We start from the raw sequence: 15169 nt of genomic DNA on the forward strand, positions 1-15169 counted from the left end.
GGAATTTGAAAGGTGCAGTGCAGGAAACATAGTACAGAGGTTTACATGTTTACATACTCTGTGGTGCTGCTGTGAGTAATAGTTTCATTGTTCTGTCTGGGACATATGACAATAAAACACTCTTGGCCATTCATCCCATTTGGAAAAAAAAAAAAAATTCTCCTCACATTCTCATCGACTGCTACCAAATTTTACCACTCACCTTCACACTTGGATCAATTCACAGTGACCAATTATTCTACCACATATTTAGGGAGAAATCAAAACATCTGAATGAAACACATACATTAGGGAAGACCTGCAAACTCTACAAAATAAGATCAGAGGTCGGGTCTCTGGACTTGAGGCAAATGCTCTACAAGCTGCACATTGTGCAGCCACAGTGGAAAATATGAACGGGGGATAAAATGATGGCTGCTCACAAAGGATTGTTCGAAGCAAATTGGTGATGGGCCAAGAAGAAACAATTCGGAGTGACAAAAGAACTTTTGTTCAAAGCGGTACGCTTAAAGGATAAAACAATAGAAAGATAGACACAAAATTCTGGAGTAACTCAGCGTGATGCAGCATCTCTGGAGAGCAGGAATGGGTGCCATTTGAGTTTGAGATGCTCCCTCTCCATTCTGAAGAAGGGTCTCGACCCCAAACTTCACCCATTCCTTCTCTCCAGAGATGCTGCCTGTCCAGCTGAGTTACTCCAGCATTTTGTGTCTATCTTTGGTGTAAACCAGCAATCTGCAGTTCCTTCCTAAACAACACAAAGATTTGGGTAAGAAATGTAAGAACATCGAGACCAGACTGCTGAATGTGTGCCATGAGTGAAGGGTAGGGAGGATTTGAAGGTGGAAATACATTAAAGTTTCACAGATAAAACTGATATGGAATTATGAGTGGAAACTCATTCCTGAAAATCAGTCTGAAGAAATGGTCCCGACCCAAAACATCACCTCTCCATTCCTTCCACGGATGCTGCCTGACCCATTGAGTTCCTTCAGCACTTTAGAAACATAGAAAATAGGTGCAGGAGTAGGCCATTCGACCCATCGAGCCAGCACCGCCATTCAATATGATCATGGCTGATCATCCAACTCAGTATCCTGTACTTTGTGCTTTGCTCAATGCTGGCAGATCAATTCTACAAGATCCACGTAGAATTCCACTCAACTCTCGATTTTAGCCTTCTGTCAAATTTATTTACACAACATTAGGTTGATATTTGAATAACAAACGTTTTGCATCCCTAATCTTGCCCTGGTGATTATTCTAGATAAGAATGAATCTGCATGAGGAATTTCAATGAGAATTCAGTGCTGATACAGATTTGTTAGCAATTTGTAATGCAAGAGATAGCCTTGTGGTCACAGCTCAGCTAGAAATGGGACTCTGGCAGTTATGTCTAGTCACTTACATCAAGAGAAAGTCCAGTCTCATTTGTTTTTCTTAACATGTTAAGGAATCTATGATTTTAAAAGTTGTCCTACTGCTGCTAGCAGGGATGTTTTCGAAACATAAATTTTATTCAGAATAAAAAATATATACATAAAAACTGCAAAAGCTCTATACATTTGCAGTGTCTATACGTTCATTAGTGTCATACTCAGCAGTATTCACAGTTATGTTTAAACAAAAAAAAAACACCTTTACTACTCATATGACCCCCTGGGATGATATCCCTTTCCTTGTTTAAGAGGTGTCTCTCCCCCCCTCCCCCCCACAGAGCCTTCAGTGAGTCCCTCAGCTTCAGTGCACCAAGCTTCAGTGAGTCCCTCAGCACATACTCCTACAGTCTGGAATAGGCCAGTCGGCAACATTCCTTGATATACGTTTCACTTTGCTAGGAGGCCAACAAGTTACAGGCTGACCAATGAGCATCTTTCACCAAGTTGTTGATCTTCCAGCTGCACTTGATACCAGAGATTAGCCATGTGTTGAACACTGCAAGATTTCCAGTAGCTGTTCCCCTCATGTCTTGGGAATGTAATACTGAACAGAGTTACCTTAGACCTCTGGACAACCTTTGGTGTGACAGCCTCTGATTTATTACGGCTCACTCTTTGCTCTCCGTGGGGAGCAGCATTCACAGGGAATTTGGGTCAGAGAATCAAGCCCATAGCATTATAGTCTATATTCCCCCAGGCACAGATCCCTGCCAGAAATGCTGGATTAAAGAATCGGCTCTTTGTTCTGGTGATTTTGCCATGAACTCTGCGTTTTGTTGCTTTGTTAGTGCTTTGCAAGACTGGATGTAGCTAATGTTAAGTCTACAATAAAAATAAGTTGTAAAAAGGGCAGTTTCAACTGCATAATCTGCAGAGCATATAAATCCAGAATGTAAACATGCTTGAGTCTCCCAACATGTTGAGAAGGCATTCGTTTCATCTCCTATTGCTATGTACAGGGACTTGGAAAAGCCAATATAAAATGTCACTTGTCTGCAGCCTAGACATTCTCTCACTTACTTTAAAGTAAAGGTTGGATTCTTGGGAGAAGCTCCTGATCTTTCTTAACAGGCTGATAATCACAATTTATTTCTCTCACTTGAGATGGTGATATTTACCAGTGTGGAGGAAGGAACTGCAGATGCTGGTTTAAACTGAAGATAGACACAAAATGCTGGAGTAACCCAGCGGGACAGGCAGCATCTCTGGAGAGAAGGAATGGGGCATTTTGGGACGGGTCTGAAGAAGGGTCTCGACCCATTCCTTCTCTCCAGAGATGCTGCCTGTCCCGCTGAGTTACTCCAGCATTTTGTGTCTAACATACTCCTCTGCCTGGCAAAACTTGTCCTCCTCCATAACAACTCCTCTTTTGTCTCTCTCACTTTCTTAGTCAAAGGTGTAGCCAGGGGGCTTTGCATGGGCCCCAGCTATCCCTGTCTATTTGTTGGACTTGTTGACCATTCCTTGTTCCAAATATATCCTGGCATCAGTCCCCGACTATTTCTCCATTATATCCGGTTGCCTTGTTGATTTTATCAAGTGGCCACTAATGTCCATGCAATCTCTGATTGTGCTTTCGCTCTCTCATGACAGACTATACTTTGTTGCCAGCTGCAAACCCACAGTTACTCCGACCACACTTCCTCCATCCCTCCTCCCTCCCCCCCCCGCAATCCCCAACCCCCAATCCCCAGATGGAACAAGGATAGAGTTCCCCCAGTCATCCTCTATCACCCACCAGACTCTGCACCCAACACTTTCACAAATCTCAAACATTTTCACCACTGATAACATGACCCCCACCACCACTCACATCTTCCCATCTCCATGGATACCACTCCCTCTGCCTCTCCTTTGTTCATTCATCTCTTCCCATAAAACCCATCCCCTTTCCCAGGTACCTTCACCCTGCAAACGTAGGGAATGGAACACCTCTCCCAACGCCTCCTCTTTCACTTCCTTACAGGGACATCTGCAGCCCTTCCAGGTAAGACACAGGCTCGTATGCATCTCTTCAAGCCTCAATGTGGCCTCTTTTCTATCAATGAGGCCAAGCATAGACTCAACAGCTTTGCCAAATACTTGCGCTCAGTCCGTCAAGGCCGACCACATCACCCAGTTACAATCTATTTTACCGTCCTTTCCCATTCATATAATGACCTTTCAGTACTGGGTCTCCCCCATTGTCAAACTGGAGGACAGCACCTCATATTGTACTAGGGGAGCTTACAACACAATGGTATGACTTTTGAATTCTCCAAACTTCAAGTAATACCCACTTTTCCCTATGGCCCCCACTGCACTCCCATTCCACTCTCTCATTCCCAACTAATTCCTTTATGAATGAATGATACTTCAGTGTCACATTTGACATGTCACGGTGAGATTCTTTGCTCTGCTAACACAAGTATGCAAAGAGTCTCCGCATCAAGGGTGCTGACAAAGTTACAAAGTATTCCATTTAGTCCCCAATAGTCCTTCTTTGTTCTTGGCGGCGCGTCCTCGACCGACTTCCGGCACCCACCGCCTGCCCGACCTCGACTGCCGGCCCATCACCCCCAGTCATTCTGTTCTTTTATGCTCCACCGTTCATTCATCTCCTATCTCCGAGTTCCCCATTTCCCCCTTTATCCCTCTTCCCCTCCGCTTGCCTCCATCCCACCCATATCCCTACCACCGGCATTACATTTTACACCACTCCTCTCCTTATCGTGTACCTTTTTATCTCCGTTTCACCTCTAGCCTTTGTCACTTACTCCATCCATTTGACAATAAACCCCTTCACGGTATCCATTTATCACGCCACATTTTGCCCTGCTCCTGCAGCTTTCTCCCCCCTACTGCTATCGGTCTGAACCAGGGTCTTGACTCATAACGTCATCTGCCCATTCCCTCAACAAAGGCTGCCCAATCGAGTTCCTCCAGCACCTTGCAGTTCATCATGTCACTTGCAAACCACTTCCTACCCCAATGGGTCTGAATACATAGAAACATAGAAAATAGGTGCAGGAGTAGGCCATTCAGCCCATCGAGCCTGCATCGCCATTCAATATGATCATGGCTGATCATCCAACTCAGTATCCTGTACCTGCCTTCTCTCCATATCCCCTGATCCCTTCAGCCACAAGGGCCACATCTAACTCCCCCTTAAACATAGCCAATGAACTGGCCTCAACTACCTTCTGTGGCAGAGAATTCCAGAGATTCACCACTCTCTGTATCCAAAATCAGTTCCCCCAATCCTGCTTTCTCCCCACATCCCTTGAATCTGTTAGCCCTAAGAGCGAAATCTAACACTCTCTTGAATACATCCTGATGAATCCTTCCAAATAAGTGCATTCCTATCCAATTATGCCCCTGCAGTTGGATTAAACAACTCTGACCTAAATCACGAATAACATCCTGTACACTTGTAACAGATGTAATAAATACTCCAACCTGAATTTAGTCCTCAATCTCTTGATCATTTGATTAGGTTGAGCACATCATCCTCCATCAATGTCTCAACACCATTATCCAGATGGTAGGGACCACACATGCATGATCATGACTGATCATCCCCAATCAGTACCCCATTCCTGCCTTCTCCCCATATCTCCCGACTCCGCTATCTTTGAGAGCCCTATCTAGCTTTCTCTTGAAAGTATCCAGAGAACCGGCCTCCACCGCCCTCCACCACCGAGGCAGAGAATTCCACAGACTCACAACTCTCTGTGTGAAAAAGTGTTTCCTCACCTCCGTTCTAAATGGCTTACCCCTTATTCTTAAACTGTGGCCCCCTGGTTCTGGACTCCCCTGAGATCGGGAACATGTTTCCTGCCTCTAGCGCGTCCAAACCCTTAATAATCTTATGTTTCATTAAGATACACTCTCATCCTTCTAAATTCCAGAGTATACAAGCCCAGCTGCTCCATTCTCTCAGCCTATGACAGTCCCGCCATCCTGGGAATTAACCTTGTAAACCTACGCTGCACCCTTGCTCACATGAGCATACTTCAGGCTCCATCAATGTCTCATGTGACCTCTGTCACTCCTGGGCGTGCTCAATCATAGTCGCAGAGTTCTTTTAGCAGAGAAAAGTTTTTTTTCTTACAATAAAAGCCTCACAGGTTTTTTTGGTTTTGTTTAAATCATTCTGAAGTGAAGCCCCGGAGTGACAGAGGTCACATGCTTATGTTAATATTAACCTTGTTTTCACCCAGTTTTATTCCACCAGGGAGGTCTTACCTTCCACTACCTGCAACCTCCGGTAACCACCTTCAACTAGCATCGCAACCAGCTTCGATTAAAAAATTACCGGTTTTTAAAACGGCAACCTATTTTTAGTCGAGGTCGGTTTTGAATTCTTTGAACTAACCGCCGGAACATAAAAGAAGCTCGACTACGCGGAAACCACTTTCGACCATTAGGGAGAGTGACCAAAACCTCTGGGAACCTTGGGGGGGGGGGGGGGTCTCCAGAGGTTTCCATTCAGGTTTCCTAAGTGGGACAGGGACATTACTCTAATCTGTTCCCAGGCAACTGTCTAGAAATGAACAAGGCTTCAAAATGTGGGTGTCTTTTTTTATCTTGCAGGATAGACTACAAACACATCCATGCCATTGCTCAAACCATTAGTCTCCTGCGCCTTCTTAACATTGTTCATTCCAACCCTCTTTTTATCACAAGAGTTGAATTGTTCCAAAGCTTTCCTGCCGTCAACATCCCATTAACACTGTAGTCATCTCAATCTGTTGCCATGTCCCCTCCACACTGAGTCTAGTTAACCTACAGTCTGTGCCAATTGTGGCTTCCAGTTAAGTATTGCCTTGGTTTGATGAATTCCACGTTCACAAATCTCTCTGTGGTCTTGCTCTCTTTCACTGTAATCTACTGTAGCTTTATATTCCTCTATCGAGAGTTAAGAGTGTTTTATTGTCACATGTACCAAAATGGAACAATTAAATTCTTACTCCGGAGAACATGAATAGTTGATGTTTCAGGGAGAGACCCAAACTCGGGTCTCTCCCCGAAACATCAACTATTCATGTTCTCCGGAGATGCTCCCTGACCTGCTGAGTTACTCCAGCACTTTGTCCACCTAAGTTCAGGAATTCTTTCCTGACTCTTTTTATTTTATTTTCCTTTATCTAGGCACCCCTTTAATGCCTAGCCCTTTGGTCATTTGTCCTATTATTTTTCTTTGTGGCATGATGACCATAGGTGATTGTTAAGACTTCTGGAGATGCTTCGGAACTTTGTGCTGTTAATTTGCTGTCTCTGCTATGAATAAAGCTATTTAATTCAATGAAATCCTGTGTCCTGTTAGTCAGACTTTTAAATGGTTTCAATGTTCTCATTTTGCAGATTGGACCAAATGATAATGAAAATTACAATCACATTTTTGATAAACTGGAAGCCATTTCTCAAGAAGGTAATTACATGCTTGCTCAAATTACCAAGAATAATTATCTCTTTAGATAGACAACCGCAAGTTTCTACACTGTCGACATTGTTTTCTGTTGTTTCAAAATCAGCAGGGCACATTAATTCGATTACTATTGCCACCAAGTTACAACAGCTTACAGGATATCTTGAATAAAGTTTCCAGAAGTTGGGTATAATTTCAAAGACATTTAAATTATTTATTTCATTTAGTCTACAGATTTGCACTAGTGTTGAGTGTTTTGGCATGTCTAGCATTCTTCTGTTGCTGATCAACTGTGCAACAAACTCACAAATACATAGAGAAAGTAAAATATTGCTAATGGTAACATTTTTGCATCAAAAACATAATGTGCAGTGTCAAGCCGCAAATGTGAGGAGAACAGACAATTTACTATTTCACTCTTGAACAATCCTTCAGAACTGGAAGACAATCCAATGAACAGCATTTTAAATAGGAACATAATGGAGAAAGGGGGATGAAGAAAACCAGGCTTGTAGGAAGTTAAGAAAGAAATCTAGATTTGACCAAACCAGGCGATCAAAATATATCCAAGAACTCCATTAGGAGTTGGGACTCTACTTCCTCCTGTTATTACGCATAGTTTCTGGTTAATTTCTGCCAGGTAGGAAGTTGCCAAATCTTTTGATAAGGTTTTATGTTATCAAAATGTCAGACAAAATGGCATAATTTACTAAGCTGTGACAACAATAGCCCTATTGTTCCAATTCCAGTGTTATTTATCACCCTGGCCCTTGATATTTGCTCTGTTGCTATTGGGCTGAGTTGCCCTATTCACTGTAGTTATATCTTGTGTGTTCTTCATGCCACTGCTCATTGGGCCTTGTTGCCATGGCTTTTGTTAATTGACCTAATTAATCAATCAAATGATTTGGTTGTTTAACACTAACTTATCAGATGTAGCTGATAACTGTTGATGCATCCGTACCATGCAGTACCATTAGGATCCCAGAATCTAAATGATTACGAATATTTCAGTATTAGTCAGCAAAGGGAAGGCCGATAATTATGGTAAAAATCTATTCGCTTGCAAGGGCAGAAAAATGTGCGAAGAGGTATTCCAGCAATTTAACTCTTCATTGTTCTGTTGTTTATACTCGGGAACAAATGCAGTTTTTCTTCTTCAGTGCACTATCAGAATAATAATCTGGACTAAACTAGGTATATTTGGAAAGCCTGGTGCTGATCGATCGGGGATAGTCAGTATGATTTTGTGCAGGGAAATCCTGTGTTGCTAATTTGGTTATGATTTTTGATTAGGTAATTAAGAAGATTTTTGAAGGTAGGTTGTTACATGTTGCCAAAATGGACTTTAGTCAGGCATTTGGCAAGATCCCATGTGGTAGACTGGTCCAGAGTTTAAGGCACATGAGATCCATACCAAGCTGGCTAACGGGATACAAAATTGACTTGGTTATAACAGCCTCACAGGGTGGTGGTGGAAGAACTGTTTTTCTCATTGGATATCTAACCAGTAGTGTACTGCAGGGGTTGGTGCTGTACCCTTGTTCCTTGTGATGTATATTAGTGACGTGGATGTGAATGCAGGTAGTATGATCAAAATGTTTGCTGTAGACCTGAAAGTTGGTGGTGTTGTGGATAGCAAGGAAGGTTGTCCAAAGCTATACAGTATGGTGTAGATCAACACAAGTAGATGTGGTGGAGAAGGCAATGGCATGATTCATTATTTAGGGCTTATGTGTGTTTGGTGTAGAGGGGTAAAAAGGTTCCTGAATGTAGTGTGCTGATGGCCCTATTTCTTTGCTGTACAAGGTTGTGACTCTGAACTGGTATTATACCTAAGAAAAATAGGTTTACTAGTGGCAAAATAAATCACTTAATATCTTTAAGGCTACTTATCTAATTAAACCTTAAATATCCTAGCACATGAATCTATTTATTTCAAAAAAACATTCAAAGAGTTCCTTAAATTTCCACTTTACTGCTGTTGTTTATGAATTTCCATCCAAACTTATTAATAGTAGTTTTCCTATCTCTCATCATAGTTACAACTACATCAGGAGAACCCTCATGGAATTTTATAAGCGTCATGGCACAATTGCAAGCAATTTTCCGATACCTGTAATGTATTCATTTTTAAGCCAACTGCTCTTATCTGCTTTTAATTCCAAGTGCCCCTTCCCAAGAACTGCCCAGTGAGCTATTCTGTATGACTGACAGTGGGAATTTCTTCCTCTTGCCAAAGTGAACAAGAGGCTAACATTACAACAGCAATGGGCCCAACATTGATCTTTGAGACACACCACTAATCACAGGACTCCAGTCCAAAAAACAACCTTCCACCATCACCCTCTGCTTCCTTCCATGAAGCCAATTCACTATCCTGTCAGCTATCTCTCCCTGGATCCCATGCAAACTAACCTTCCAGCGCGGCCTTTCATGCGGAACCTTCTCAAATGCTTTACTGAAGTCCATATAGACAACTTCCACAGCTTTGCCTTCATCATCCTTTTTTGTTACTTTCTCAAAAAAAACTCAATCAGACTTGTGAGACACAATCTCTCACGTACAAAACCATGCTCACTGTCCCAAATCAGCCCCTGTCTAGCCAAATGCATACAGAATATATCATATCCATCAGAATACTCTCCCGTAACTTGCCCAGCACAAACGTTAGGCTCGGGTACATGGATAGGAAATGTTTAGAGGGATATGGACCAGGTATGACTAGATTGGGCATCTTGGTCTGCATGAGCAAGTTGGTCCGAAGGGCCTGTTTCCGTGCTATATAACTGACTCTGTGTAGACTGCTTCACCGAACACTTGTTCTCAGTCTGTCAAGGCCAGCAGGAGCTCTCGAGTAGCTAGCCCCCAGTGCCACCTGTCTGTCCTTTGCTTCCTCCACTGCCCTACAACTGAATGGCATGAATATTGAATTGTCCAAATTCATGTCCCTCTCTCTCCCCCCACCTACCTTCCCCTCCTCATTGTTTTCCACCTAGTATCCCTTTATCTGGTTCTACATTTCACTCCCCATATTTCTTCTTTGTTAGATTCCACAATCTGCGCCCTTGTCTTCTCCACATCACCTCCAGCCTTGGTTACCATCTCCACTCATCTCCTCCCCACCCAACTCATCTGCCAATCAACTTCTCCTTGCTCAAATCCACTTATCACTTTCAAATTCTTGCCCCATCCCTTCCCCTCACCTCTCAGTACCAGCTCTCCCCCCTCAACTACATCAGTCTGAAGAAGGGTCTCATCGTGAAGCATTGTCTTTCTATTTCCCTCCACAGTTGCTACCTGGCCCACTGTTTTCCTCCATCAGTTTGGTTTATTTTCCCAGGTTTGGAAAACTTCTACTAGTACAACGTGCGAATGGGCCATGAGATAATGAGCCTGTGAAATCCTGGCAATGAAACGCAATTTCCATTGTCGTTGAAACAAGTGCTCCAAGTGCTGAAGGTGTTTTTGAGTTCAGTGGAATTAACAGGTTACAGGTGGACAGGATGTCCATCAAAGGACCAGACTGGGACGATGGGGAGTACAGCTGGAGCAATAGAAATAAATATAGTTCTTAACTCAGCGGGTCCCAACCCAAAACTCCACCTATCTATGTTCTCCAGAGATGCTGCCTGACCCACTGACTTGCTCCAGCACTTTGTGTCCTTTTGTGTCAACTGGCATCTGCAGTTCCTTGTTTCTAAATTTGCTACAGCTTGGTTTGGGAACACATTGATGTAGTTGCTGAGTGAAACAAAGATGTTATTGTTAAGGTCACTTGTGTTCCATTGCCTGTGTGACTAGGATATTAAGTGCAGGACGGTGAAGAATGATGATGATAAATGCCACCATTATGTGGTGATAATATTTGAGATAACATATCATCTTCAATGCAAAATGCTGATGGATGAGGGCAATGGATTTCCATTACGCTGAACAGAATCTTTTCTTCAGGTACATTTTGTTTGCTTTGTTGTTTTCTAATACACTAAGCATGTCACACCAAACAAAAAACCTTTAAACTGGTTGAACATTACATCAATGTAACTATAGTGTATTGTGTTCCTTTTGTAGCTATACTATAGAGTACAACATAAACTGACCTGGACATGAATCACCATGGGAATGCTTCCTTTATTGCGGCGATCACTGCTAAACTATTTTTTTACATTTCAAATTTAAATGTCATTCATAAAATAATTTACAAGAAATTCAAAATGATACATGGCTTTCTTTACATCAATAGTACCGTCCAGTCTATATGTTCAAGTCTTGTCAAGTTCATAGTGTCATCAAGTTTATACATTCTACCTACAAAGCTCCTGGCCTCGTTGACCAATATACCAGTAAACATAGAAAATAAGTGCAGGAGTAGGCCATTCGGCCCTTCGAGCCAGCACTGCTATTCAATATGATCATGGCTGATCATTTAAAATCAGTACCCCATTCCTGCTTTCTTCCCATATCCCTTGATTCCATTAGCCCTAAGGGCTATATCTAACCATCTCTTGAAAACATCAAAGCCATGTATTATTTTGAATTTCTTGTAAATTATTTTATGAATAAAGTTTAATTTTGAAATTTAAAAAAATAGTTTGAGAGGCTGTAACACTCAATGTTCAGTGACAGACATCCTGGGTCACAGTACTAATTTAAAGGCTTTTTATCAGGTGTGACATACTTAGTGTACTATAAACCAACAAAACAAACAAAATGTACCTGAAAAAAAGATTCTGTTCAGCTTAGTGGAAATCCATTACCCATTGCTGTATTTAATGTATGTGGCTGAACTCCAAACTCGATCGGCCACTTCTCAGTCCAGTTTGCGCAGTTGATCAAGATTCTGCTGTAATTCTTGATAACCATCTTCATTGTCATACCACTTTGGTGTCATCTGCAAACTTACTAATCATGCCTTGAACATTCTCATTTAAATCATTGATATAGATGACAAACAGCAATGAGGCCCAATTTCTGAGGCACACCACTAATTACAGACCTCCAGTCCTGCTTCCTATCATTAAGCCAATTCTGTGTATAGTTAGCCGACTCTCCTTGGATCCCATGTAATCTAATCTCCCAGAACAGCCTATTATGTGGTCAAGTCTGAAGAAGGGTTTCGGCCCGAAACGTCGCCTATTTCCTTCGCTCCATAGATGCTGCTGCACCCGTTGAGTTTCCCCAGCAATTTTGTGTACCTTAGCCTATTATGTAGAACCTTTTTAAAGGCTATGTTGAAGACCATATAGATTGCATCTATGGTCTTGGCTTCATCAACCTTCTTCAAAAGACAATCAAATTCATGAGTGCCATCTCCCATGCACCAAATCAAGCTGACTATCTTTAATCAACTTTCGTCTTTCCAAATGCATGTATATGGTATCCATCTGAAACCTCTCCAATAACTTTCCTAAAACCAATCTAAGGTTTACGTCTACAATTCCCAGGTTTTTCTTTGCAGCCCTTCTTAAACATTAGCACAACATTAGTCCCTCCAGTATTCTGACTCATCACCTGGGTCTAACGATGATTTGTATATCTCGGCCAGGACTCCTTCAATTTATTTTTTAGCTTCCCACAGTATCCTTGGATATATTGAATCGGGCTGAAGAGATTTACCTACTCTCATACATTTTAGGACATCCACCACTGCTTTGACTGCAATGCAGACTGTCTTCAAGACATCACCATTAACTTTCCTAAATTCCTTGATGTTCATGCCTTTTTCCTGTGCCTTCTTTGGCTCCACACATAAATGGCCACTTTGTTTCATGAAGAGCCCTATTCTCTCTCTAGTTACCATTTTCCCATTAATATAAAATCTCTTTGGATTCATTGTTTTATTTGCTGGAACTATCTCATGCCCCTTTTTGCCCCCCTGACTTCCTTCTTAAGTACACTCCTCAATCCCCTGTACTCATCCAGGGATACACTTGACTCTGGCTACCTATAACTGATCCATGCCTCTTTCTTTTTCCTGACAAGAGCCTCAATTTGTCTCATCATCCGAACGTCCTTGCTCCCACCTACCTTTCCTTTCACCGTTACAGGAACAAGTGTGCCTGGAACTTTCACTGTCACACTTTCAAAAGCCTCCCACTCTTCAGACATCCCTTTCCCCACAAGCAACCTACTCCAATCAACTTTTGATGCTCCTGAATAATACCATCAAAGTTGTCCTTGCCCCAGTTTGGAACTTTAACTTGTGGACCAGCCCTATCCTTAACCATTGGTACACAAAAATGCTGGAGAAACTCAGCGGGTGCAGCAGCATCTATGGAGCGAAGGAAATAGGCAACGTTTCGGGCCGAAACCCTTAACCATTATTGTACTAAAGACCTGTTTTCTAATTCTGTTTTTCACTCAAATATCTTTTTTTTTCCCACTTGGTCTTTTTTTTATTGTCTTGTAGCATTTATGTATAATTTATATTTATGTATATTCTCTGAGTCTATGTGCCCGTGATGCTGCTGCAAGCAAGATTGGATACCTCAACCCATCCATACTTGTGGACATGGCACTTGACATACAGATTTCCAGATAAAGTGCACATTTTCCATCCAATGTGCAGACATACAGTTACCGGCACTGAACCAGTTTTAGTTTTAGAGATACAGCGTGGAAACAGGCCCTTTGGCCCACCGAGTCTGCACTGACCAGCAATTACCCTTACACTAGCTCTATGCTATCCAATCCTACACACTTGCAATAATTTAGGGGGGCCAATTAACCTTTGGAATTTGAATTTGGAATGTGCGACCAAGTGGCTTTTCTCCAGGTGCTCTGGTTTTCTCCCACCTTCCAATGTGGCTTTGGAATGTGGGAGGAAACCAGAGCACTTGGAGAAAAGCCACATGGTCCCAGAGAGAACATACAAACTCCGTACAGGCAGCACCCGTAGTCAGGATCGAACCCGGGCTTCTGGCGCTGTAAGACAGCAATAGTAGCACTGTGCCGCCCTGTTGGAGCAGTTAAATGCATGATCTGAAGTTATTAGAATTGCATGAGCACCTCATACTCTGGTTGTCTCTTAACCAGGCCTCCATACTTAGCTTTGCTGTTGCTCTAATCAGACCCCTGGTGCTTTACAGCGGAGGCTATCGTGGCAGCAGCTGAGGCCGTACATTTGCCACAGGAATAGCCCTGGCTGCAGCAAGCACTCTTATCTTTACTTAATTCCTAAATCAAGTCACAATGTCTCGGGCTTACCAGCCTGGTACAGAGAGATGTCACTTCTTGCCCCAAGGGTCTTACTGTGGAATGCATGTGCATTGTTCTTTATCTTGTTTCAGCAATTCCTGTTATCTCTTCCCTCCCAGAATAGTCACTATAACAAGCTTAACTGGTGAGGTCCAGCATCACTTCATGACCAACCAGACAGATCAGGGATATTGTGCTCCAGTCTGCATGTGTGTACATGGGTTAACCCTCTCCTTATTCCTTTTTTTATTAATGGGCCTGTAATGCTGCAGCATGTAAGTTTCATCCTTCCATTGCCACTACATTTGACAATTAAACACATGTGACTCTTGACAAGGATCTCGGTGTCAAGAGCTACCAATGTGACGAGGCATTTCCACACGACTGAAGCTGTAGCTAGGAGCAAAGTATTTTGATGTATGCCAGCCTCTGCATATACAAGAATTCACTCCGTTTCTCTATTTACCGGGACAAATAAGCTGAATGTGTATCAAGAGTGTTTTATTGTCATATGTACCCAAACAGAACAATGAAGTTCTTTCTTAGGTACACAAAAAAGCTGGAGAAACTCAGCGGGTGCAGCAGCATCTATGGAGCGAAGGAAATAGGCAACGTTTCGGGCCGAACCCCTTCTTCAGACTGATCGGGGGTGGGGGGGGCGGGGACAAGAAAGGAAAAAGGAGGAGGAGCCCGAAGGCTGGGGGATGGGAGGAGACAGCAGGGGGACTGAGGAAGGGGAGGAGATAGCAAGGACTAACAAAATTGGGAGAAGTTCTTTCTTACTTCTGTGATATTACAACAGAAACGGGCTTTCTCATCTTTAGCCATCTTTAGCCTGCCTGTGCTTTGTGACTGCTGTATCTCAGTAAGTTCCACACAGTGACAGAGTAGCTACCTGAAGGCTCCCGATGTCACTGAAGGAGACTACAGATGGCATTGGTTGAATGCATCGAGCATTTCTGTAGACTCAACTGCATCAGTCTGGGCTGTCAGACATCAGTTTTCTGGAGTGATGGGAAATTGTGGGGATTTCAGGAGTTTTGGTACATTGTGGGGATTACTGAAGCGCTGGAACATGGTGTGGATTCCCGCAGTGCTGGGATATTGTGAGGATTTGTGG

At 42.7% G+C, this 15169-nt stretch overlaps 1 protein-coding gene across 1 annotated transcript in view; it reads left to right on the forward strand.

Moving 5' to 3' along the window:
• ca9 (carbonic anhydrase 9) overlaps positions 1 to 15169 on the forward strand; it is an 88350-nt gene that overhangs the window by 24882 nt on the left and 48299 nt on the right. The window contains exon 6 of the mRNA XM_033031579.1: positions 6786 to 6852. Within this exon, the coding sequence (XP_032887470.1) occupies positions 6786 to 6852 (67 nt within the window). The remainder of the gene's footprint in view (positions 1 to 6785; positions 6853 to 15169) is intronic.

This window comes from Amblyraja radiata, chromosome 1 (genome assembly GCF_010909765.2).
Source record: "Amblyraja radiata isolate CabotCenter1 chromosome 1, sAmbRad1.1.pri, whole genome shotgun sequence".
Lineage (NCBI taxonomy): Eukaryota > Metazoa > Chordata > Chondrichthyes > Rajiformes > Rajidae > Amblyraja > Amblyraja radiata.